Source organism: Dunckerocampus dactyliophorus, chromosome 18, assembly GCF_027744805.1.
Source record: "Dunckerocampus dactyliophorus isolate RoL2022-P2 chromosome 18, RoL_Ddac_1.1, whole genome shotgun sequence".
Taxonomy (NCBI): Eukaryota; Metazoa; Chordata; class Actinopteri; order Syngnathiformes; family Syngnathidae; genus Dunckerocampus; species Dunckerocampus dactyliophorus.
In genome coordinates this window covers 11,768,659-11,794,433 of record NC_072836.1, presented here as the reverse complement: position 1 = coordinate 11,794,433, position 25,775 = coordinate 11,768,659, and the positions used below count along the sequence as shown (strand labels likewise).

At 41.7% G+C, this 25,775-nt stretch overlaps 1 protein-coding gene across 1 annotated transcript; it reads right to left on the bottom strand.

Annotated features, from left to right (window-relative positions):
* Positions 1-7,017: 7,017 nt before the first annotated feature.
* LOC129171559 (cdc42 effector protein 4-like) lies at positions 7,018-24,663 on the bottom strand. The gene is made up of 2 exons (XM_054760331.1): positions 24,411-24,663; positions 7,018-9,187 (listed from the first exon to the last, which is right to left on the bottom strand). The coding sequence occupies exon 2, from the start codon at positions 9,075-9,077 to the stop codon at positions 8,085-8,087; it is 993 nt and encodes a 330-aa protein (XP_054616306.1). The 5' UTR covers positions 9,078-9,187; positions 24,411-24,663; the 3' UTR covers positions 7,018-8,084.
* Between the last annotated feature and the right edge of the window lie 1,112 nt (positions 24,664-25,775).

Here is a 25,775-nt window from a genome sequence, read left to right as displayed (position 1 = left end):
CTGACTTTATCTGTAGGAAACACATCCCAACCCCCATCCCAGTGACGTCCTCAGCGATAGGTCGACATACGTTTTTTTATTTGAAGCATGGTGGTCGCAGCAGACAGGCTGTATGTATTTGTTTGTCTAAGCTTCTACTCCTGAACCGCTGCACACAAAAGGGTGAAAATTTGTCACAAAATGCACCCCGACTGTGTTGCCTGTGCAATTATTTTTCTGACAAATATCCCACATTATGGCGCTGTTATTAAACCCCATAAGTCGACTTGATCGCTCAATGACGCTCAACAAAACACTCACTGTTACTTTAGGGCGGGGGTGCCCATTATGTCGATCGCCAAGGTACTGTGGGTCGATCGTGTAAATGTCACTTTGTAGATGCCATATGACATCAGTCAGCTGACATTAAGCTCCCCTCCTGATTCGCTGTTGCTCCCCCGCGGCACAGATTAAAGTACGGGCAGCGCTGGAGGCAAGGTGGTGTCGTTTCTACAGTAGACTACACCAAAAATCCAAACTATGCTTTTAAGTGGTGAACAGAAGTCTCGAGCTGAATCTTTCATCTTTATTATTCTTATTACGGATAAACTAACTGAGCTGTAAGAGCTCAGCAGCAGGGGCTAAGAGTCTAGAAAAGTCTAGAAACGACACCACCTTGCCTCCAGTGCTGCCCACACTGGTGTGTGAATGTGAATCAATGTCTGGTGGTGGTTGGAGAGGCCGTAGGCGTGAATTGGCAGCCATGTTAACATCAGTCTACCCCAGGGCGGCTGTGTCTACAGATGTAGAGTACCAGCACCAGTGGGTGATTGAAAAGTGAATGGATTATGGGTTCACGTCACCGTGAAGCGCTTTGGGTGCCTATAACAAATGGACGACAAATAAAAGTTATCCGTTCACTTGTTATGAAGTAAAAGCGTGAATTCCTTGATGGCTTTGCTTTGCGTCATGAACTCCACTATGGAAATGCTTGTTTTCTACACTTCTGTTTCTTCAACTATTCATGATTCATGGCATGTTACCTGTGCTCAGGTTATGTACACAACTATTGAGGAATTATGTGTAATTATTTGCCATATTGAATGGAATTGTAAGTTGAGTAATATCAACTACTTTGATTACCTGTAAACTTTGAAACTGTGAATGTGCGCCCCTGATGTACAACAAACATGAATACTCATATTCATAAATATAGTAAATATTTTCTATGTTTATAGTAGGAAGTCAATCTTTGGGATTTGGTCATTTTAATTGTAGCTCGCAGGCTGGAAAAGCGTGAGCACCCTTGCTTTAGGGTGTTCAGCCGAGTCAACACAAACTTTGCTACACACTTTTAGAGGACTGACAGGCACATGTCTGTCAAACTTGAGCCAGACGGCTTGAAAAACAAGGCTGCCATCAAGCAAAATGTCTTTGCTGGGGTGTGTGTGGGACTTAGTAGCTAACTGTCCATAAGTCCTTTACCATTTCTATCATGATCATACAAATTTGAGGATGTGTGTGTTCAAATGTATGCCAGCGTGCGTTCCAAAGCATTTTGACCACAACCTATAGGGGGCGCCACAAATGTAATTTGCAGACACCGCTCCTTGCTTTTTGCTGTTTAAGGAGCAATCAAAATAAGGGAGTTGCAAATAGCCTGCTACAGACTTAAAAGTTGCCTGAGGAGTGGTCTGAATTTAGGGGGGGGGGGTAAAAATGAGCAGAGTCAACCAAAAATAGGGCGGTATACGAACAATCTCGTATTCTGTTTCTTCTCTCCCCCACCCCCCCAAAAACGTTTCACTTCCCGTCTCTTTTTCTCTCCTTCACATCCCCCCACCCCCTCCACACCGCCAGGCAGGTTGTTTAATACTTTCCAGATTTCAGCATTGCTGTTGGCCCCTGGAAGGACGTGCTGATGGAATTTAGCGGAAAAAGAGGAGTTTGTGGTGGTTGTGTGTGTGTGTGTGTGTGTGTGTGTGTGTCCATGCGAGGGCTTCTGACATAATAAACCTAAAGGTGAAGAGCGCCTCCCATTGGTGGCTGGAGTAAACAACAACGAATAAGTCAACTGTTGAGAGCAAAGTGTGACAGAAACAGCTGCAAGGCCGACTCATGTTACTCTCTTGGGGTAAAAGGGCGCCTTTTTGGGGAGAGGGGGCGTGGGTTCAGGGTAGTTTTTGTACTTGTTTTTTTTTTACATGTATTTCTTTATTTACCAAATTAATCACGTGTACGTTTGTGTGGTTTTGCAGAGATAATGAGTTCTCTCCTTTCGACACACCCAACACCAAACAACAGTTTCATTCAACCACTAGATGGCAGTAGACGACAAAATGTCCTGCAACAAGTTGCCCAGCTGAAGAATAATAACGCAATAAACCCCAAAACACTAAATTAGACATCTGGCAAGATTACTGCCATCCCTTCTCAAACAAGCAAGACAATAAAACAAACTTGCAAGGCATGAAGAACAATAACAGCGGCAAACTAACAATTAATAACGCAGCTGGTCTGTATTGACCATCTAAAAATCACTTGAAACGGTGTGTTGTTATCACCAGAGGAGAAATAAGGATATTTTCGGACCCTGTTGACAAATTGGATGCTCGTGTAACATGGCGCTGAGAAAGTGGAAAGAAATTGAGAGCACAAAAGTGAGGTTGAAAGATTGAATGGGGGGGAAACAAGATGGGGAATAAGTGAGAGTAGAGAACGTGTTAAGAACATCGCACAACACGACAACACAATTGATTATATGAATAATGTGATCCAAGATGCCACACGTAATATGTAGCATAGACTTTGTGGCCTACCATGATCAACCCGGACTTTTTTATATGATGCAAATGCATTGAGTCGACTTGCTTACGGGGTTATTATGTGGCAGTGACTCAAATGTTGTATTTGACCAACTTTGCTGCTTTAGTTTTCATGCGTATGTGATTTCAACTGCTCATTCTCATCTGTGGTACGAGTAGCACTTGCGGTACACAGCGCCACCTAGAGTACTCAGGAACAGCAGAGATGTTCTTAGTGCAACATATGCCGCACACGTGAAACGCAAATACAAAAGTATTAACTGAAGAGTCGCCGAAATGTAATGTAGTCTTACTATTTTTGAGGTGGCACTTGGGCTAAAACGTTTTAGAATGTTGTTGTAATGAAACTTTTTTCTAAATATCCTCCAAAACTGGCTGAGAAGCTTATAATTTGGTACACCCAAAAAAGGGTAAATATTTTTGCACAAAAGCCATACAGTAATTTTTTAAAAATGTAATTCAGTATTTAATAGAAACGTGTAAAATTCTTATGTAAAAGATTAATAAAAACAAAACGTTTTTGTAAAACTTTGCATCTAAGAGAGCTGCAAACCGTTTAGAAACCATTTAAAATGGAAAAAAATGAGACACGTTACAAAAACCAAAAAATCATGTTTATCGTTAGTTCCGCCTGTTTTGTTGAACAAGGTTATCAAGTATCTTACACATCTCTTGTGTTGTCTGCTGCTTAGACAATACTGGCTGGTATTGAATCAATATCAGTGGAGAGTAAATCTGCACAGGGAATACAAGCTGGGCACCAACTATGAAGTATAACCAAATGTAACGTTTTCTATAAGTATGCTCCCTTGAGAAGATACAGGATACAGAATCTTAAGACCAGTAGAAAAATTGCTAGAATTTGCATTTTGCACATTTGGATCTTAATGAGGTTTTAAGTAGAGCTACAATATGCAAAAACAAGAAGGGGGAGTGAGACAAAAAGCACTTTGAAAAAGTAATTTATTGAAAACAACAATTAAACTGAAATATGCTGTTTATCAGCGGATCAAAATTTTAAGGCCATCGCTCAAAAAATAACAAAAAACTCTCCAAACCAGAACAAAAAATGTTCTCAGTAGGACTCAGTAATGAGAAGCTCCACCGTTCTTGTTAATCAAAAATTGCTTTGGGCATGCTTGATGCGAGTGTTTCCAGGAGGCTAGTGGGAACATTGGACCTCATTCACGAAACGTTCTTACGCACAAATGCGTTCTTAAAGCCTTCTTACGAAGATTTTTGGCATTCACGAAACGTGTTCTCAACTCACAGTTCTTAGATCTAAGAACAAATTCTACGAACACTCAGGAGGACTCTTACGCACGAGCAAAGCTTGCACTTTCAATGCGCAATCGCCCTCATGATGGATTTTGCAACCTGATCCCAAAAAATGTAGTGCAAATAAAATATCTCAACAATTATTTATCATCAAAACAACTAAAATATACTCCATGGATAAATATATATTCAAATCCCAATTCATCAAAAAAAAGTCTGGCTGGACGTGCGCTGCGCAGAGAGAGAATGTAAAGGGACCATTAGATTTATTTTGCGAATATTTGATGTCCCGCTTCAGGCTTCAGGCTTCCCTCTCTGTTCTTGCAGGTGTGCAGGATCATCAGAATAACAGCGCAATGAAACGTGGTGTGTCTATTGCGCACGGAGCACCCCCACATAACGACATGCGCCCCCAGCCACGTCTTGAGCCAGAGCACGGGGCTGCTGTATTAATTAGGCAGCGTCTAATCAAATGTAACCACAGAAAAAATTAATTGTCACACACAAACTATGTATTTTGACTTTATTTTTCCATCATGATTGTGTAAATATCTTCTAGAGTTTCCGAAATGGTTTGGTTTCTGATTGATGGCCCACCTCCCGTTTCCTCCAGATCCCTCCGGTGCAGTCTAATCTTTTTTTTTTAGTCTATTTTAAGTCAAAACACTTCTTTTTAACCTCTGCGGTGGCGCGTTTCTCCGTGGAAACGGCATTTATGTTTCCTGCAATGGTGCTCCATGCCGACTCTTTTTGGATGGCCTGATGACCGGTGGATACACGTGAAAATAAGCTGGTCTTGTGTTCGCTCACTCCTTGTAAAAGCACCTCTATTTCAGGAGAATTGAAGTTTTTCTTTTGTTTGTTGTCCAGCTGCTTCTCAGTCTTGCCCTTGCGCGTTGCCATCTCCGCCTCCAGCTGCCTGTTGCGCACCGCACATTTTTTACCTTATATAGGAAATAATAGGCGGTGACCTATGCAAATTAGACCTCACATGCACGGGCATCACAGTTGGCATTCATCAACCTAAGAACACCGGTGCGAACGATTATCCCTACTTAAGAACGTGTCGTGAATGTGGCGCAGTTTCCAACCCGCGCCTTCTTAAGTACACTTCTTAAGAAGACTTTTAAGAAGATGTTCGTGAATGAGGCCCATTGTTCCAAGTGGTGAAGATGGCTTCAACTGTCTGGAACTGATGGCCATTTTTGTAAACTTCCCTTGCCATCCATCCCCAAATGTTCTCTATGGGGTTTAAATGAGGGGAACATGCAGGATGGTCCAAAAGAGTGATGTTATTCTCCCTGAAGAAGTCCTTGGTCAAGCGAGCATTGTGAACTGCAGCGTTGTCTTGTTGAAGAACCCAGCTGTTACAACACAGACGAGGGCCCTCAGTCATGAGGGATGCCCGCTGCAACATCTGCACGTAAGCATCCACCGTTTGACGACCCTGCACAACCTGAATCTCCAGTGTTCCACTGAATGAAAAAGCACCCCAGATCATGATGGACCCCCCTCCACTGTGCCGGGTAGAAAACATCTCAGGTGGGATCTCCTTGTCATGCCAGTAACGTTGGAAGCCATCTGGACCGTCAAGGTTACATTTTTTCTCATCAGAGAATAAAACTTTTTTCCACCTTTCAATGTCCCATGTTTGGTGCTCCCTGGCAAAGTCTAAACGGGCAGTTTCGTGGCGTTGAAGGAGACGAGGTCTTTGAATTCCTTTTTTGTTTTTTAAACCCTTTTCCCGCAGGTGCCGTCTGATGGTTATTGGGCTGCAGTCGGCACCAGTAAGGGTCTTAATGTGGGTCAAAGACCGCCCTGTGTCTTGATGGACAGCCAATTGGATGCTCCGGCTCAGCACAGGTGTGATTTTTTTGGGTCTACCACTTGACTTTTTTGTTCCATAATGCTCAGGATCTTTCAAAAAATGTAGAATGACTGATTTACTGCGCCCAACCTCAGCAGCAATGGCACGCTGTGAAAGGCGTGCTCGACAATCCAACCACGTTCAAAAAGACAAAGCTTCTTAGCTTCAACCATCAGGAGGGCATGACAGTGTGAATGCCTGACAGAAAATGAAAATCTGGAGCAGATTTTGGCTTTCATAGCCTGTGGTCTTAAACTTTTGATCAGGTGATAAACAACCTTTTTTGTTTGTTTGTTTTGTTTAAATTACAAGTTCCAAATACTTTTTTGTCTCACTCCCCCTTCTTGTTTTTGCATATTGCAGCTCTACTTAAAACCTCATTAAGATCCAAATGTGCAAAATGCAAATTCTAGCCAATTTCAACTGGTGTTAAGATTTTGATCAGGTCTGTATTGAAATAAAAATGCTTGCTGAAATGTGAAGACTGTATTCACTTTTTTTGGCATCAGAAACATCACATTTTAACACACTCCTTACAAGTTGAACATCTCAACCACTTTTACGCCTTTCCGTGAGGCATAACAGACATTTTTTAAGCTCTCCCGTCGTGTACACACTCTCACGAGTCATCACATCAATCTCAGCGTGCACGGTTCAAACTGCACACACGTCCAAGAGAACTCAATTGTTTCCTTCCTTCCTTCCTCGACGTCTGAGGGCCCACCTGCAGGAAATTCTTTTTGTTGATGTTCGAGCGTAGACTAACAAGTTAACTCCTCGGCATCGAAATGAGAATACTTCATGGATGCTGGGGGTGGGGGCTGAATTCCTTTGGATTAAAGTTATTTCCAGTTGACTAAGGAAGAAAAATAAAAATCGGTCAAAAAAGAAACCAGAAAAAGAAACCAAAAAATAAATAAAAATCAAAAAGTGGATTTAAACTAAATAAAAATAAAACAAATGCAATGACAATGAATACAAATAAAATGTAACAAAAAAATGTCAAATTAAAATAATATTTTTAATGAATTATTTAAAAAGTGTGGTTGTATTCCTTTGAAAAGCTTATTAGATGAAAAATGCCACACATCAAAGGTGGTGTCTGAGAATACTATCGTGCAAACAAAGTCGCAAGCCTCTCTTGCAATTACGAAAAACATCCGTAAGTGATCACAAATTTATTTTATTGAAAAATATAGGTTATTTTGGCTAATACAGAAAAAGGCTGTAAATACACAATGAAAAGATAACAGTAAGGCATAACATAGAAAACGTCCACAGTCGCACAAATGACCTGAATTATATATTATAGTGTTTTGAGTGATTAACAACATAAATATCCAGTTATGCACATTGTTTGTCTTGCAACCTTTTATACTTAAACATGAATGACTGAGCGGAACTCCCCAACATTCACAACAATGGCTAAATAATAATATTTTGGCACACGTCCATTTCAATTGTAGGGTTAATTCCTGCATACAAATCTTCATTATTGCCGTCTTTTGCTTTTGTATCTACACACCGAAAAATAAAACAAACAAAAAGACATCAAAATGCAGATATAGTGTGATTAAACTGGGCCTGCTGGTGCGCTGACACGAATGAAACCTAAACAAGCTTCAAGGGCAGTGCGACAGGAAGTGATAACTGACAAAACTTCACGTCCACACCTTTGCTTCCCTGTGATAACAGCGTACTTTACATTTAATGCTAAACGGTCATGTTTCCAGTTGGCAATACACACACTGCCTGAAAACTCCAGAAGGATTGGGGAAGTAGCGTCCATTGTTGCATAAATCCCAGCCTGACAGCTCAATGGCACATTTTTTTGTATTATATTCCGATGCAGAGGCTCCAAGCAGGGATTCACACTGTAGTCAGTGGCCTTCTTGGTCAGAAGATACCCCAAAGCAGCATTCCTGTGGTGGTGTGATGGCCAGCCAAATTTGGTTTGGGGTGGGGGGGGGGCATGGGACACGTCAAACGAGGCTGAGAATGACAGTTTTTCCTTCTTTCTAAGCTGTCCTTCTGGAATGTTCCTTATTCAAATTCCACATGGTTCTCTGTATCCAACTTTCCACTCTCAAGGGACGCTTTTCTTACATAAACAACATTCCAGAGTTGAAGGAACCTCATACGCGGATCTCATCATCTTCATCATCTAAGAAGGACGAGAAGTTGCTCTCCTCTTCTGGTGGAGCACTGAAGGTGGCGCTGTCCGTGTCGGCCATGTACACGTGGGCTCTGTCGTCCAGGGCAGCCGAGCCCGAGCTGGAAACGGAACAGCTGTCCAGATGCTGCAGATGCTTGGGTCGGGTCTCGGGGGTGTACGGCCCGCGAATCTCTGGTTCTGGATACAAGGAGGTTGTCTGAGTTGCTTCTTTTTCGTCCACCGCCATCCTTTTCTGGTGGTCTTCTTCTTCTTCTTCTTCGTGGTTGCTGAGCGGTGGCGAGGCACGGCCTTCGCTGCTCTTGCCTTCCTCATAGCCAAGATCGTCATCCTCTTTCTCCATCACACCCAGGATGTCCCCCAGCATCGAAGGGCCCAAGTCCACATGGAAGGACAAGACAGACTCGGCATGCTTCATTCCACCTACAGATGGGCGACAGCTGTCAGGTAGTTCAGTCGCTTCCCCGAATTGTCGCTCGTCCACCTCCAAGAAGTGATTGGCGGAAGCTGCCCCCCCACCATCGCATTCCCCCAGCTGCTTTAATGGACTGGAGGACAAACTCTTGGCCACCATGCTGTCTCCTCTGTCCTCATCATTGAGGAAAGGGAGAGACATGGCGTTCTTTACGTAAGTGGGGGACCCATCTGAGACCACCAGGGGGTGCTCTCGCTGCTGGTCCACTCTGGTCACCGACTGAGAACGCTTGCTGCTCCTGAAAGTGCGTGACAGTAGGCCCGGTCGGGGGGAACTGGGGAAGGAGGTGGATTCTGCGGGCGGTTCTCCCGAGCGGGTGCTGAGGAAGGAGGTGTCTCCAAATGCGTCTCCGCTGCGGCCGACGTGCATGGTGTGGCGGAAGTCACCAAGCGGGGCGCTGATCATCTCCCTGGTCAGGTCGGTGCGAGAACGTCGGTTCTTGTGGGAGGAGCCGGACACCAGCTGCTTAAGAATGGGCATGGTGGCGGATTGGCTGCAGGAAGAGCTGGCTTGGAGGGAGGCGGGGCTGCAATTCAATCGTTGGTTGAGAAAGTAGGTGAAAAATCCTGACGATCAGTCAGCATAGGGACCTAAAAATGAAAAGAAAATGCAATGTGTTACACAAGATGCATGAGGCACTCAGCACTCAGCCAGCATTAGCATCCATTCATCCATTTTCTATGCCGCTTCTCCTCTTTAGGGTCACGGGCATGCTGGAGCCTATCCCAGCTGACTTCGGGCGACAGGCGGGGTACACCCTGGACTGGCCGCCAGCCAATCGCAGGGCACACATAGACAAACAACCTGCTGATGAGTTGATTGTAAACAGTACAAGTGGAACAACCATGTGTTTTACACCAACCGCTGAGGAGTGCAACCGACATTTTAAAGCGCATTCAGAGGTAGATAAAGCTCCTGAATGCTGCCCACTAGAACCCTACCTAGTTGTCCAAATACGTCTGGGGTGAATTTAAAGGAGGTTTAGCTATGATCGAACGACATCGATCTGTCTTCAGCAAGTTTCCATTCCAGACGACAAACACCACCGGTCACACCTTTTAGAACACCCCAATTTTTCCACTTATTTATTGAAATTGAAGTCGTTCAAGTCCATGAATAGCCTGAAATGGTACAAAGGTAAGTGGTGAAGTGCCAGAGGTTACAAAAAAAAAAAACAACAAAAAAAGTAACGTTACCCAAAATTTAAAAATAACGTGTATTCCAAAATTAGAGAAAAAGGCCCGTTTCAGGGACCACAAAATGGGTCAACAACTTAAAGCTGTTTTGCAGAAATGGAGGTTGATCAAGCCTCGGGAGTTGGTGCAACTAATTCCTCCAGGTGTTCCAAGTTGTGGAGTACTTACTACCTCCTCTGTCTGCATAAAAACAGTGTTGGGAACACACTGTGGTACTATACCCCGTAAACATCAGTTGAACAGCATTGTACTGGAGAAAGTCATTTGTTTCTACAAAAATGGCAAAAACAATGGAAGAGTACAGGCCATCTTAACATTTAAAAATATTGTTTTTTCCTCCAGAGAAATTGGAGTGTTCTAAATTTTGACCGGTAATCTATATTGATCCTGTTTAAAAGATAATCAATCGACTGAATTGACAGTAGGAAATAAAGCATTGCACATGGCAGACTTTATGTGGATGTGTGTGTTTTTTTAGTACTTTTAATGATAAAGACGTTAAACATTGCTCGATTAAGTCTGTCTGTCTGTGACGTCTTCGTCTTCTGGGTATGTGGTGGTCACGGGAGTTGTAGTGGACCTGTGAAATACAGTTGATTCTTCTTCTTTTAGTCAGTTGATTCACTTCATTCAGTACTCATATTTAACTTTATTACGGGGACGGTAGTTAACGGTCCAGTAGCAGCGACTCCTAGTGACGTCAACATCCAGCGCAGTGTGTCCATGTCAATATACATACAGTATGTGTGCTTGTGTATTGTTACCAGTTGCTGCACCGTTCTGTCAAATGGCTGCTCTGATCAGGAGGATTATCAGCACAAAAAGTTCCTGCTTCCAACGGCCGTGCAGGTGGGAAAGTTTCAACAACTAATTGAAGATACCATAGCACATTCATTTGTTGAGGAATTTAAATAAATCCCTCACCTTTGGGTGCGAAGTGCAGGTTTGGATAGCACTATTTAAAGTAATTCATCATGGCAAGCCATACCACCCTATGTTCATCCTGATTTTGTATTGCATCTTTAACTCATTTTTTGTACTCACTGATAATTTATTCTTAAGCAATCCTTAAGCAAGTATTGGCAACCACAAATTGAATTGTTATACAAACGAATCGTTACATAATGGATACGATAAAACCAACCTGTTTAATAAATGTCAAGATGTTCTGGAAGAAGAAATTTTTAATACGTCACGACGCCTGGACGCAGAATCGGTCTGTAGAATCGTAGCAATTTGAACCAAACCAAACCACCAAGACTTCATTTTTGTATTCACAAATGAATTTGAGCAGACTGAAAATCAAACGTGTACATTTCGTTAGTCAGTGAAAAGGAGGTGTAACAATACGTGCATCTGTATCGAACCGTGACCCTGTATCGAACTATACGCAGTATCATATTTATTTTATCAAACTTCTGAAGCCGCTCGTAGGGGTGCAACGATACCCAAAATTCACAGTTCGGTTCTCCGCGTTTGTGCTCTGGTTTGATACTTTTTTGATACCAAAATAAAATGACCTTTATTGAAATTGCCAACATTTTTCAGCATGGTATGAATTTGGGAGGCAGAGCTCAGTGGCTCTGTGCTTGACAATGCAACCTAAGCCAGAGTAGTTGATTGCAGATACACTGAGCATTCAGCACAGAGCGGCGTCAGAAGTTGATAAAGTAAATATGAAACTGCGTATTGTTCGATACAGGGTCACGGTTCGGTACACATGTGTCTTGAACGGTTCGATACAGATCCACGTATTGTTACACGCCTACCGCTCTGTAATCCAGCATTAATCATTCACTACGTAGCAACAGTTCCAATTTAGTTAACTTAATCTACCCAATGTAAAAAATGAGGGAGATAAATATGTTCAATTAAAAATAATTATATTAGGAAATGAGCATTTATTACCACAAACACACACAAGCACAGAACAATGGTATCCTTAAGTACTGGTACTGATTCACAGGCACACGTTGTACCACACACTGGTACTGTATCGGTTCAAATGTGAGAAGTACCCATTCCTACTAGACAATATAGCCAATTTTCCTCTACAGGTATCTATTAACTGGGCCTAGAATAAGAATTGTTTTGACACATGTGAATGGACAATAAGAATTGGAGGCCTCGTCTGAGCTGACTGACAAGGCGTGTTTGCATTGGAAACCTCAGCCCACACCGCCAACGAGACGCCATTAACCGCTTCCACAGGTGGCGCCCCCTCTCCCCTGCAGGTCAGGCGCTGTGTGTCTCATTAGTGCGCCACGGCAACATGTAGAAACACATGAAAAGAGCACCTCTACCATGGTGGTCTGAAATAAGTGCAAAGCGGTTCCTGGCACCTTTTAATTGCAACTGCAAAATCACTGTAGGATGCACTTTACTGAGATAAGTATGCACCACTCTCTGGCTTCCACGATGTTTACTCTAAGGCTCTGGCTTTTTACACAGACAGACGCACTATCCAAATCAGATTTAAGCCAGGTTTGGCAGCAGCGGGAGAATTCACTGATGAATGTGGCAAGCGTTTTAGTGCATTGACCTCTTCGGTGGTGTTTTTATACAAATAACTATATGCTGGGAAAAAGATCGTACACTTTTACTGTAAAGCTGGATTTGGCCTAAGTTTGTTACGAGGCAGTGTTCACAGGGAACAAACCTAAAATATCTTTCACAGAGTTAAAGTGCTTCCCAGTTTTAAATAAAAATAAATGTATATACATAAAAGTAAATAATACAAATAAATAATGCTATAAAATGTCAAGTTGCAGACACACTGAAGGATTGTCTGTCTTTAAATTCATGAATGAAGAAAAAAAAACATGCAGTAACTACAAAAACTTTACATTCAATAATTTGGGAACGTCAGTGCCATCATCTACTTGACGTAGTGGCGCACTGTCGAACAAACTCGGCTCCTAAAACAAAAACTCCATTGGTCTCATTTGTTCTGTATTTTGTCACCAATGTGAGCCAGCTGAGCCTTGACTTCCTGTTAATGCCTTCACCTGCCTCGTTTCAATAGAGACACGCACCCCCTCACAAGCAACGGTGTTTCCTGTTAGCATCCGTCTGCGTTATGCAACACGTGGCCTCCTTCTGTGTCAGGCTTTTGAATCTGATTTACACTAAATTCACAGCAGAACAACGACAAATGAGTGTTATGCTCTTTTGATTAATGCTAAGACAACTTTCCATGATGGTGGATGTGTTTCCTGCCAAAACACAGTACAAGTTACTTTTTTCACGGCAGCATGTTTATTATTGCAGTTTCATATTCTCCTATGGGAGGTTGGGGCAGCCAGGAGGAGCTAGACAGTTCACATCCAGCAAAACGCTTCTGGGTGGTATAAACAAGACTGCAGGGAGAAAAACGAGACAAATGGGAGAGACAAAAATCCTAATTGTGAGTCTGGTTCCACTCCTCTAACTGATCCCCACCCCCTAACCGGCCTGGATCAAGCCTGATGCTGCGACACGGTTCAGAGATTTGTTACAGACCACTTTTGATCAGCTGAAAGAAAACCAGATCTGATGCAACAGCACCAGAGGCTTCCTGCAAGCAAGCTAAATTCATAGTCTGGTTGTATTTATAGCTTTAGCATAGTATACATGCATGTGTGGGTGTACACGTCAATGAGGGAGGGGAAAAACTTTGGAAGATGGGGGCCCTGGGAAAGCAGCATTTGGCGTGGGAAAGGCGAAGTCACAGCATGGGAGGATTGACTTAGTAAACACACTTTAGCAACACTCGGGCTGACGCAAACACTGAAAATGCTCGACAGGGCCAGTCTGCTGATTTCCACTCAGACAGTGAAATCACACATAACACGAAACAGATTCGTAGAGTACTTTTCTTTTTCTTTTTACAACAATGACAAAACAATTCACACAGACCTGCTAAAACTAATGAAAATCATGTAGTGTGCAAGCCACTAGTTGGCAGCGTAGAGAAAAACAACAGCCACCCTAGGATCTTGCCCTAAACATATCCTTTGCAGAGTTTATAGGAGTTAAAATATAACATATGTAAAGTTACAGCACAGGAGTAGCAGTGCAGAAACACTTTGTTCTCGTTGTTTTTCTGCATTTCCTTCAGCGTTAACAATTAGCACGTCATGCCCGTTTTCATTGGAAATAGTGAATGGCAACCATCCATTTGACTATTTGTTTTCAAAACTCCAAATTGGCACTTCTGTCGTGTTTGTCAAGTTTTTGCTTGTTTTTAAGTTGCGTGAGGATTGTGTCATTTCGGCTGAAGACACCAAAAAGAAAACGACTTCAAAGCTAGCGATCTAAGTGCTGACACAATACAGGTGGTCCTCAGGTTACGTGCGAGTTCTGTTCCTGTGGTGCAAGTCGAGTTTTGGTTTAAGTCGGAACTTACGCCTAAATCATAGCTTTAGTGTTTTTATTACTTTGTATTAATAAAAAACTAAATCTAATAATTGAATTAAACGGTAATAAAAAATAAAAGCCAAACACTTTTCCATCTCAATGAGCCCACTACACTGTGTAGTTATTACCGTCGCTTTCAGAAGATTTTTTACCTGCTGGGTTGCTACCTGGCAGTTATGTGTACTGTAAGTGTTAATGGTTTTGTGATTTCCGACCGCCTGTGAATGCAACATGTGGCCTGACTTTGTGTGTGGCTGTGTGCAGACAGGACAGTTAAGTTTGCTGATTTTTTGGTGTTATTCGGCTGACAGTTTTGTTTTTGCAATAAAGAGATTGTTCATTGACCACTTCCTCGTCATCCTTACAACGTCCGGGTCGATATTACAATATGGATCTTCATCCTTGTTGATGGTCCTGACAGTCAAGCGAATGAGACCATTGTGGATCAATATTGAGCACACAGCTTATTTTTTACTGTAACTCGTTTGAGCAAGTCTCGTGTTTACGAACCAAAGTTACTTTTTTAATTTACGAGGGCTCACACGTAACCACAAAACAGTGAAACACAGAATGCTGTAAATGGAGACACCCAACTCATGAGACAAGACGATGCACGAGATTGGGCCAGCGAGAACAAGACAAGATTTTTAACATTAGTTTTAAGAAAAGTACAATGAAAAAATATGACTGGACAAACCAACTTTATTTAACCGAGTCACAAAACCATGCAAATTGATGCTAAACTATTATTGTCAACATTTTAACACCAAATAAACCACTGTTATAATATGTAATAATAATAATAATAATAATAATAATAATACCAACCCTATAATAAAAATTAATATATAGTAGCTCAATACAATATTTCCTTTGATATGTCATCTTTCACTCAGTAATGTTGCGGAATTGATGTCACATGTACATCATCACAGGCAACTGGTACTGTGAGTCTAACGCTTTCAGAATTCTTGAAATGGCTTTTCAACATGGATATCAGCATTAATAGTTCCCGCTTGTAGCTGAACAAGTCCAGCTCACTGTTTTTGTCTTTTCTACTTTACTTGTCTTTGTCTATTTACGTCAGGGCTGTCCAGCCATACTTTGATATTTTATAATAATAAAAAAACGTTAGGGATGCTGTGATCCATCGGCCAACAATCAGTTTCAGCCGATTTCCGTGAAAAAGCATGTGATTGGCATATGCCGATAAACGTCTTTCAACGCCGATCACCTGAAAAATGTACAGTTAATCTATGTGACCTGTATCAGCGGATTTTTAGCGTGCTAACAAAGTAGCAAGGAGCAGGGATGATGTCAGCCGTGTGGCAGGAATAAGTTGCAGTTGAGTGCAGTACGAAGATGGGAGAGTGTCTACAGTGCAAAAGATGTGGATGAAGCATATGATCACTTTTTATGCACTTAAAAGGAGCTCTACAATAAGAACTGTCCCTGGCAAGAAAAGTCCAAGAAGCAAAAGAAAAACAACCAGCCATGGATGACAAAAGGACTAACAAACGCCTGTAATAATATGCACTGGAACGGATGGGGGATAGGATTGAATAGGCTCTGCTTCTTCCTACTCCTTTTGGACATGTGGAACTGTGAAATGATTCATTCCGTTATAACCTGCAGCATGTTCAAATAAAATTAAACCAAACCAAACCAATACCGGTATCGGATCGAAAGTGAAAAAGCTGCACCGGGACACCCCGAGGTATAGACAAGCAACAACACCCTTCATAAAATTCATTTAGCATATTGTGCCGAGTTTAGTACTGAGTTGAGGATGGGTTTGAGTTGTGTGACCAAATTTCTGACACATCAGAAATACTGTATCACACGACCGGTTGGAAGCTCCCCGTTTCCCCCTTATGCACAAAATCAGAATCATCCCCAACTGAAGGTGAGCTGGACGACTCGGAATTGGGCCTAATTTTCACAGTGCATGCCCTGCTTGAAAACCGAGTGGTATAAGTGGCACCATAAACTCTGACACATGCACATTCTGATTTTCAGCCATTAATGTGATATTAAGTGATGGACTAGGTCTTGCACACGTGCAAACACTGCTGCCTCTAGCCCAGTTCTTTGATGGAAAGCACAAGGGGGAACACACTTTTATGTACACATAACTACCAATTACATACCTAACCTGCTTTTATGGGGGGGGGGTCTAAATCAGTTTAAACCATCTGGGAGGCAAGCAGAGCAATATCAATAAACAGGGAGCCATAAATCTTAAGCATGTTCACCTGAGATAATATTTGCTGCCCATTGGCTGGCTGCAATCCCAAGATTCAATCATAATTAATAGGCTTCCATTAAAGTTTTACAGGACCAGTATTACATAAAAGAGCCAAACAATACTTTGAATTTATGAGGACTTTCAGGAAAAATATTGACTTCCTGCATCATTTGTGTTCAGTGTGACTTCCTGACGCTGCTCTCATACAATGGGGGCAGGGAGACACAAACACAGACATACATTATGTCATCCTCTCTGACGATTGATGCACCGTCTTTGTACAGTCTGGGAAGCCTTAGAAAGGGGGCTTTGTGTGTGCACCATTTGAAGTCGTTGACCTGGACGAATAAGCGATAACCCGAGGGTGAAATGACATGTTTCAGGAGGAGAGGGGCGTGCGAGTCATTTGTAGACGTCCCATTTGTTAGCCTACACTCCATTTGCAAACAAGAGGTTGTAACGCACTACCATTACTATTACCCAAACACCTCTGAGATTCAGATCTGCCACCAAACTCAGTTAGCAGGCCCACAGAGCTCATTTAGCCTTGGAAATCACATTATCTCTCAGGGAACAGCATGTTTGCTGCCCTCGGCAAAGATGGAACACAACGCTCTGATGGGAATTTACAATAACAGCACTCCGGCTTAAACAAAAGGCTGATTTAGCTGTGCTGTAAGTGGCCCGTATGGGGCATTTTGTTTTTGACATATGGAGCTTCTCCTTCACTGCTCTGCTGTCCCAAAACCCACACAAGAGGCTGATTTTGAGCAAAAGTCCCATTTCTACTAAGGAAAACAGTTCAGCTGAGCGCAAGAGGGTTTATGGTGCCCTATGAAATCTGTTTTATTTTTTTCTACAATTCTATTTCATTTATTCCTAAATTGCGTTTTTTCCATTTTAATTTTTTTTTTATTCCGTTGTTTACGTTTTATGCTTATTTTATCACCATAGATTGTGTGCTTTTTGTGTTAGTGAATAAAATGACAAAAATCCTTCAATGTATTGATGCAATACATCACTGGACAATTTTGTCCAGTATTTCAGAAACAGATGTAGCGTCGCTAATTTTGCAAATCCTCAATAAACGATCACATCCATGCTTGTGGTTAAAGAATACGTAGTTGAAAATGCAACTGTAATAGCTTTATTAATGTAAGCTATTTTTATGATACCCTTATTTCATTACCACTATTAGACAGGATGTGCACCGCTCTTATTGTGAAGGCCGGATGTGTGATGTGTGTTGAAAATGTGTTTTGACTATGGCTAAGTGAGATAGCCATCTGAGTGCCTCTTGAAGCCGTGGCTGACGTCCCTATTTCACACACAACTGCACGAAGTCAGCGGCCGACCTAAAACGCTCGGTGACATTAACAAGCACTAGGGCTGGGCAATATACTCTATTTACTTTCAGAACGATATCAAAACCAACCATATCGTCAATATCGCTACAGACTGGATTTGTTGTGCATCTCCCTCATCCCTGCATGCAGGAGGAGGGAGGAGAGGCGGAGCAGAAGCCCGGCGGCTCCAGTCAAAGCAACAGCTTCTGTGGTGGACGAATTAGTCAGCAAGAAATAAGCGGTCGCTCTGTAATGTGGAAGTATTTCGAATTCAAGGCAGAAAAAAAATATTTTTCATCACCTTAAAATTTGGCACAAACTCCAACATGAGGAATGTGTGAAGCTGTGCGCTGCTGTTGCGTTCCCCATGAAAGGAAAAGCAAAGTGGAGTGCTATTATAAAGAGGTGTGCTATCAAATTGGTACGATACGGTCCCCTCTGCAACAGTGGGGAAAAGACGACTTTAAAAATCTGCTGAAAATGATGGACTGGCGATGTACAGCGAGTTTCGCAGTCACAATTATTGAGCACGACAAGCTCTACCACAAATGTACAAGGAAGGTAGACAGTTGCTAAGCTTGATGCACTTGACAGGTTGGTGTTCCTGGCACAAAATAAGGACATGCTTGTGTCTTCTAAAAATGTTAAATTAAAAGTATTTTTGAGTTGCTGGCATTTAAAATGTTCCTCTTAAACTGGGCACTCCTTCATATTTTCTTCTTTTGTTATTAGCTGAAGGTTTGTTATTAAAAAAAAGATATATTTGACTTTTTCTATATTTATTTCAAAAAGAGAATGGCATACTTTATTTTAGTTATTTTTAGATATATTTTTATAATGTGCATCTTGCATGAAGCTTTAAAATGTCAAAAAACATCCTCATGTTAAGTATTTATTTTAATAAATTGACACACATATTTGGCTATGATTTTTTACTTAAAAAAATAGCTTTATATATATATATATCATATCGATATTCAACCTAAATATATCAGGATATGAGTTTTGGTCCGTATCTCTCATCGCTAACAAGCACTAAAACACAACTCATACAGCCTGAGTGGCACATACACAGCCGCATGAACATGCTCCGCTAAACTAAGCTAACCCAGTTAGCTTACACTGGCTATTGATGTGTTTCAAAGTTTTTTTCGCCGACTTAGCCGATGTTTCCGGTTGCCGCCTCCATATGTTTAGTTCAGGCGGAGGCTGGTGAGTGTTTGTGAGGACATGGCGCTATGAATGAGCCGTCCGCTGGGGAAATACTTCCCCACACTAACGTTCCGCAACTCCGTTAACGCGGAAATCCTAGGGCCCTTGGTGTACAAGATGAAATGCATGGTCATAGACAGCCACAATGTCTCCCCAACTGCAACTTCCCCATGGCAATACACCACATGGTAGCATTGTTATCAAACCCCTTTAGTCAAATTGACTTGAATTTTCTCACACAGCTTAATGCGCTCAAAACACCTGCTGTAACTTTAGGCTGTGTAGTTTGTATCACCACAAAATTCAGCACACATCTTTAAGGGATTGACAAGCACATGCCTGTAAAATTTATGCAAGATTGGTCGAAAAACATGGCCGCCATTATCACAAACATGGTCAGGACTCAGAACTAATTGCAAGTCATTGACCATTTGTCTAATGGTTATGAATTAAATAAACTTAGGATATTTATATTAAATGTATGTTAACATATCTTCCAGAGCATTTGGAGCACAACCCACAGGGGACACCACAAATGATGCCAGATAAGAGCCTACCATTACAAACGGTACCAGGGTGACATCAGCTAAAGTGAACCATACGACCTGAGTGTGGTTCAGTATGGTCTAAACAAGAATGAGCAGATGCGTAGTTCTTAAAAAAATGGTGTGTCTGTGTGCCTTATTTCTCACATAAGAGTGTTTTAGCGCCATTCGTACCTGGCGAGCTGCTGTGATGTGACCTTTGCTCACCTCACCGAGCAGTATATTCTGTTTGGGTATGACCATCTTCACCTAAAGATGCCTGAACGAGCTTTCATCAGACGTTAGATCAATGATGAAATGGACAAATTACAAGGCATAAGTAGGAAGAGATGCTTCAAGAGCCAATGACTGCATTGTTGACTTCAAGCCTGCAGCCAATCAGTATGTAGCATAGCGGTTGACCTGCGATGCAAGGAGATGACTAGTCTGTGCTACTTTTACAGCCTCACATACTCTAGAAACCACTCGCCCTCCTGACCTACACTTTTCTAATACGTGTCATCAGGGAAGAAGACCAGTACTCCACTTCTGTAGAAACAACAGTGCCTTTTATGCTAATGGGAGTCAAGCACTCAATGAGATGATGACTTTTGTCATTCCAAACAAACTGCAAGTGATACAACAGTCCATGACGTAATTATGTAATGGCATTGCTAGAATATCCTAACATTTACAGGAGAAAATGCTGTTTAGCCACATGACTGAAGCAATGTGGGGACTGAAGCATAATACTGCGGCAACAGAATAAACTAATGTTAGTATATTTTTTATTTTTGCAATTTCTAGCCGGGTAGCAGTAAAAATTCAAAAATATTCTCAGCAATAAGTGAGCATCACACATATGGATATTGGTTAGTCGACCAAATACCACCTGGTAGTACCTGTTTTTGACAGGCAGAGCAGGCGAGATGTGTGCCGGTGGTCCTCAGTTTCCGCCATGCCATTGTTCCGAACGTGCCCATGTTTGCGTGGTTAACACAAGACTCACTCGAGAACTAGTTACAGGAAGAATTGCTGGGTTGCACATGACGTTACATCGTGTTGCAGTCGTCACCGGCTCAAGCAGATGGGGGGGGCAAATAAGTGTATCTGTAGCGAGATGTCAAGTGAAATCAGAGCAAAAATGCAGCATACGTGCGCCGTTCTCGCATGCAAAACTCGTTCAAATAAAGATTTCGGAAAAAGTTACTACTAAGATAGTCCATCAAAGAAAAAAAAGTTCAAGTAACAACCAAAAAAAAAAAAAACGCAGAGATCGAGGGGAGCCGAATCTGAGTACGCTCAAGTTAGCAGTGACCAACAACATGCAAAATTTATACTAAAACCAACGTTGAAATATTGTTGGGACCCAAAAAAGCTCATTGAAATGGGAACTACCGAAAGAATTGCCTCACTGTAACTGAACGGTGGCGTATTGAATGTATGCTCCAAGTCAAACCCAGGAGTGGCGCAGCCAGCCTCTCCATCACGTGGTTGCAGCCCAGCAATGCCGTGTGTGCCTCCAGCATGCAGAAGGATTCAGTGTGAGATGCAGAGCGACACTGAGGAAAAACATCGCTTGTTAGTTGACTTTTTGCACTTCATTATGTCTCCCAAGCGGAAGTGTACCAAAGAAAAGGAAAGCGGTCACCATGGAAGTGAAAATACATCATATTAAGTTAAAAGTAATTTCATTTGCTTTTAATTAATGTCTATATGTCAACATCTATGGCGGCATCTGGGGATTTCTATGATATGCTGTGATGTCTTCATTGTTATAGTATTCAGACTTTTTAGGGTATTTCGGCTCAGCGATAAAATCCGCATTTTGTTATTTCTCTTTTTCTATGTTTAGTTGGATATCATGTCCCCCACGTTGAAGAGTGGGGGGTTACATCCACAGGAAGGGCAGGGAGAAAATGACCGAATGACGCCTCCTATCCCATCTCCGGAAATCTACTCCACCTCCTGCTGTTCCTGTGTAAACAAGCCCAAGCAAACAAACAGCACTCGTATCTCCATCAACACATTATAATAGACCAACAGAGCCGCTGCTCCATGTGTGTCCATACAATCGTTACCACAGAAAGACACTGGGTCAGTTTCAAGAGAGGCTAGCAAAACGTGAAGAACCATGAGGCCACGTCTTGGCAGACTGTGCCGGAAAACCTTCGTGCATTCCTTTGTGTGATGGAAGGAATGCTAGGGGGAAATTATGGGATCCACAAAATCTTGTTTTAAAAGTGCCGTAATTACAGAGTGAGCGGCAGAGAGGCAACAAACTACCAGCTTGAAGCCGAGTATTAATCAATCAATGACCACAAAAATCAACTGACCTCCTCGAGCTGTTTAACATTAACCACCAGGTTTGTGCAACAGAATTTCCACAGTGCTGGCTCACAATGACAAGCACAATGGCACCGAACAAAAGCACCAGCGCAAGTCTTTCACACAGTGACATGTGAGACAAGCTGACAATGCCAAAGTGGGACAACACCAATAGAAAAGAGACAATATTCAAAGGATATTATGAATGGTTTCAAGTTAAACTAAGTATTGGTTTACATGACAGTGATATGATACCAAAAACAGGATGACAACACACAAGGAGCTACAAAAACACACTAATATTTACACCAGGCCACTAGTTGGTGACATCAGCAAGTGTCCTTACAATTTGTTGTAATAGTTTTGTTCGTTATTCAAAACGATATCTGTATAGTTCTGCATTTATATCCAAAACCAACTGTCAAACACCGTTTGATGTATAAGAGAGTTTAAAATTAGACGTTTGCAAGTATCGTGACTCCGCTATAGCAGTGCCGGTGTAGCAGATGTACACGTTGCACGAAAAGTGTTAAACAACATAGAACAACACAGTGGGTCGACATTATTTTGATTGTGACTAACTATATTTACACAAATACAGTAGACGGCAGTTTTCAGCATTTCCATGGAAACTGCTTGTCCTATGAAACCGTCTTCATTTCCATGAATGTTCAGTATTTACATTTTTATGATTCACTTTGCATGCACTGTTTCGGTTAAACAGAGCAAATGATTTTGCTACCAAAAGTAAGTCTTTGTTTGTGGTCAACAAGGCAAACTGTGAACACAATAAATCCTTCCGAAAGCATTTCATTGCCTTCAAGAGTGAGTCGGCAGCAGTTTCACATCCTCGGAGGCATTCATGGATAACAACTAACAGTTTATGTTGGTATTTCCTGGAATGTCAAGGGCCTGGACAGGGACACACACACACACACACACACACACACACACACACACACACACACACACACACACACACACACACACACACACACACACACACACACACGGCCTGTAACGAGCACACAAACATGTTCATACACGGATGACACAAATAACATGCCGAGAGGCTCTTTTTCCAAGTCCTTTCTGCAAATTGTTAGAAGATGGGCCTAAAAATAGAGAAAAAAGGCGAACTTTCACCTTCAGGCACCAAGCACATGTTGAAGTGGTTTGTAGTAGAAGAAGAACGTTGCAGGAATGAAACCTGTGCTGACTGGTTTGCAGGTCAAATCTATAGGTAAGTCACCAAACAGGCTGTGCTTGATGCCAGCTCACCAATTGAAATCCATCCACTGTCATGCCACAAAGACCCCCAAGTGTGGTTAGGATAACAAAAAGGTCAAAGGTGACACAATAGAAGCTGCCAAAACAAAGGAGGCCTCACACGATGATCACTGATAACATTATCTCCTCGCAAAAAGGTAAAGTGGTGGAAGTCAGTTAATACCATGTCAATGAACACATGACATCACTCCCTCACTAGCTAGCTTTATCTATCTATCTAGTGTGTTTTATGTATATATTTTAATCTGTCTATCAGTCTAGCTTGCTAGTTTGCTAAAGTTAGTAATTATGTTGGTTTTGAAGAAAACAAATACTGCTAGCTAGCCGGTAAGCTTGTTAACTGGGGTGTGTTGCTGGCAAAATAAATGGTTAACCAAATACACTTCCTTCCTTCCATCCATCCATCCATCTATCTAGTTAGCTCCTGATGCTAAAGCTAAGTTAGGTTTTGTGCAAGCTAAATCAATTAAAAAAACGGCTAGATATTCAACCAGATATTTTTTATCCTCTGTACCTAGCTTTTCAATGGCAAAGCTACTGCTGGCAAAATGATTATCTATCCATCTATAGTAAACTGTTTGTCTATCAAGCCTAGCTAGCTTCCTAAAGTTTTCACAAGTACTGTATATTAAAAAGTACTATGTACAAAGCTAGCTAGCTAGCTTGTTCACTGGGACAAAACACAAACTAAATTCCTTGCTACTTAAGCAAATATGTTTATTCTAGTATTCAGTATATCTATCTAAACGGTATATAGAATAATCAAAATAAAAAGTTTATAGAGAGGTGTTTCGAAGTGAACCAATATGGCCAAAATATGAATCATGCATCATCAAATATGCATCACATTAGAAATACTGCATTAACACATCGATTAATTCGAGTAAATGGCATTGATATCTTACACGAGTCCATTTTAAGGAATAATGTGCATTTCTTTTGAGGACAGTGCGCGTTAAGGCCACTATTCAATGTGCATTTAAAATATGAACAAATAGGATGATAAAACAGTAAATAAAACGATGTTCGGTGAAGACACGGGCCTCCATCATGCAATAGGCCATTTAAATGGGGTGTATTGATGTGCCATGAGAAGCATAAAGCTGGGTGGGTGCAGTGGCAGGAGAACAATAAGTAGCTCCAACACAAAAGCATCAGCTGCCATGCACACCCCCCGTCAGGGTACAAAAACATGACGTAAGGTCACAAAACAACAACGAATGGATTCTTTTTAAAAGGACAGTTTTAATCTAAATTGTGAGCACGCTTACCTTGCATTTCATTCATAAAAACCGGTCCACGTTGAGGCCCCCCAACAGATTGACAATGGAGAAGGAGGGGCTGAGGAGGTGGGGGTACTCGCATCCCACGATCAAAATGCAAACCAGAAGAGTGTTTTTTTTAATGATTTTTCAGTGCGGCTGTCAAGTATATCCAGCGAAGACAGAGGACTGCTAAATGTTAGGTCTAGAGCAGGGAGCCGAGAGCGTGTGCGTATGTATGTATACCTCCTGCAGGAGCTAGCTCACGTGGACACGCCCTCCTCTCGCGCACAGAGCGTCTTAAAGAAACAGGAGCTTTCAAGGAAAACCCGGAAGTTATACATGAAGAAAAGCGTTAATGTTTCAGTGATGGAATGTAATGTAACACTTTAATAACGACCTTAAAATATGATAGATTACACTGCAGTGCTTCTCAAATAGTGGGATGGGCGGCAGTGAACTGTCCGGGGGTCATGAGTGGCAGGGAGTACTTTCCATGTTACTGCAGACCTGCCAATATGTACAACTTTACAATACTCAACATGCAATTTGACTCTTGAATAGGCTTGTATGCTTCACAGCTCTCCACTTTGTTGCATTTTCTGCTTTCAGTTTCGAATTCTGTCTGTACAGTACAGATAAATAAATAGATATTACCCTAGTGAGGATGAGCGGCATAGAAAATGGATGGATGGATCACAATGGCTACTTCAAATGACAATATCTTATATTAGCTACCTACGGTTTTTTATTAGTGCAAGCGCTATCAGAGGTGACTTCTAGCTGCCAAAATAAGAACAATTATAGTTCGTGAACTATATATATTTTATCTATATCGTAAATAATTCCATTAACATTACGAAGGCTGGGTCCTTATGAGAGTCCTCCAGGCTCGGCTAGAGCGATGTGACATAGTAGCACTACTGCCAACTTTTCAGTAAGAAAAGTAGCAATAGACTACGAGAAGTAGCTAGATGACGTCACAATTAATTAGCATATCATTTGCATATGGGGCTGTCAAATGCTGTAGGAAAAAAAGTCTGGACGGAGAGACAACAAGTGAGCAAAAACACCTGTTTTAAAATGGCTACCGAGAATTTATAACTTCAGGTTACGTACCACAATGGAAGAACGAATAACAGATTATGCTGTGTTTATTCTATGTCTCACATTAACATCCCAGGTAACAAATTACCATTCTAAGAATGTTATTTGAACATTCTGACCATATTTCTGAAATGTTAGTTGGGAATGTTTGCAGAATGTTAATGTGTATTTTTGTTATCCGAATGTTAGTTGCTAATGTTATGCAAAAACGGTCACAGGACACTTCTAGAATGTTTAACCATTTTATTAGAACATTCACAGAACGTT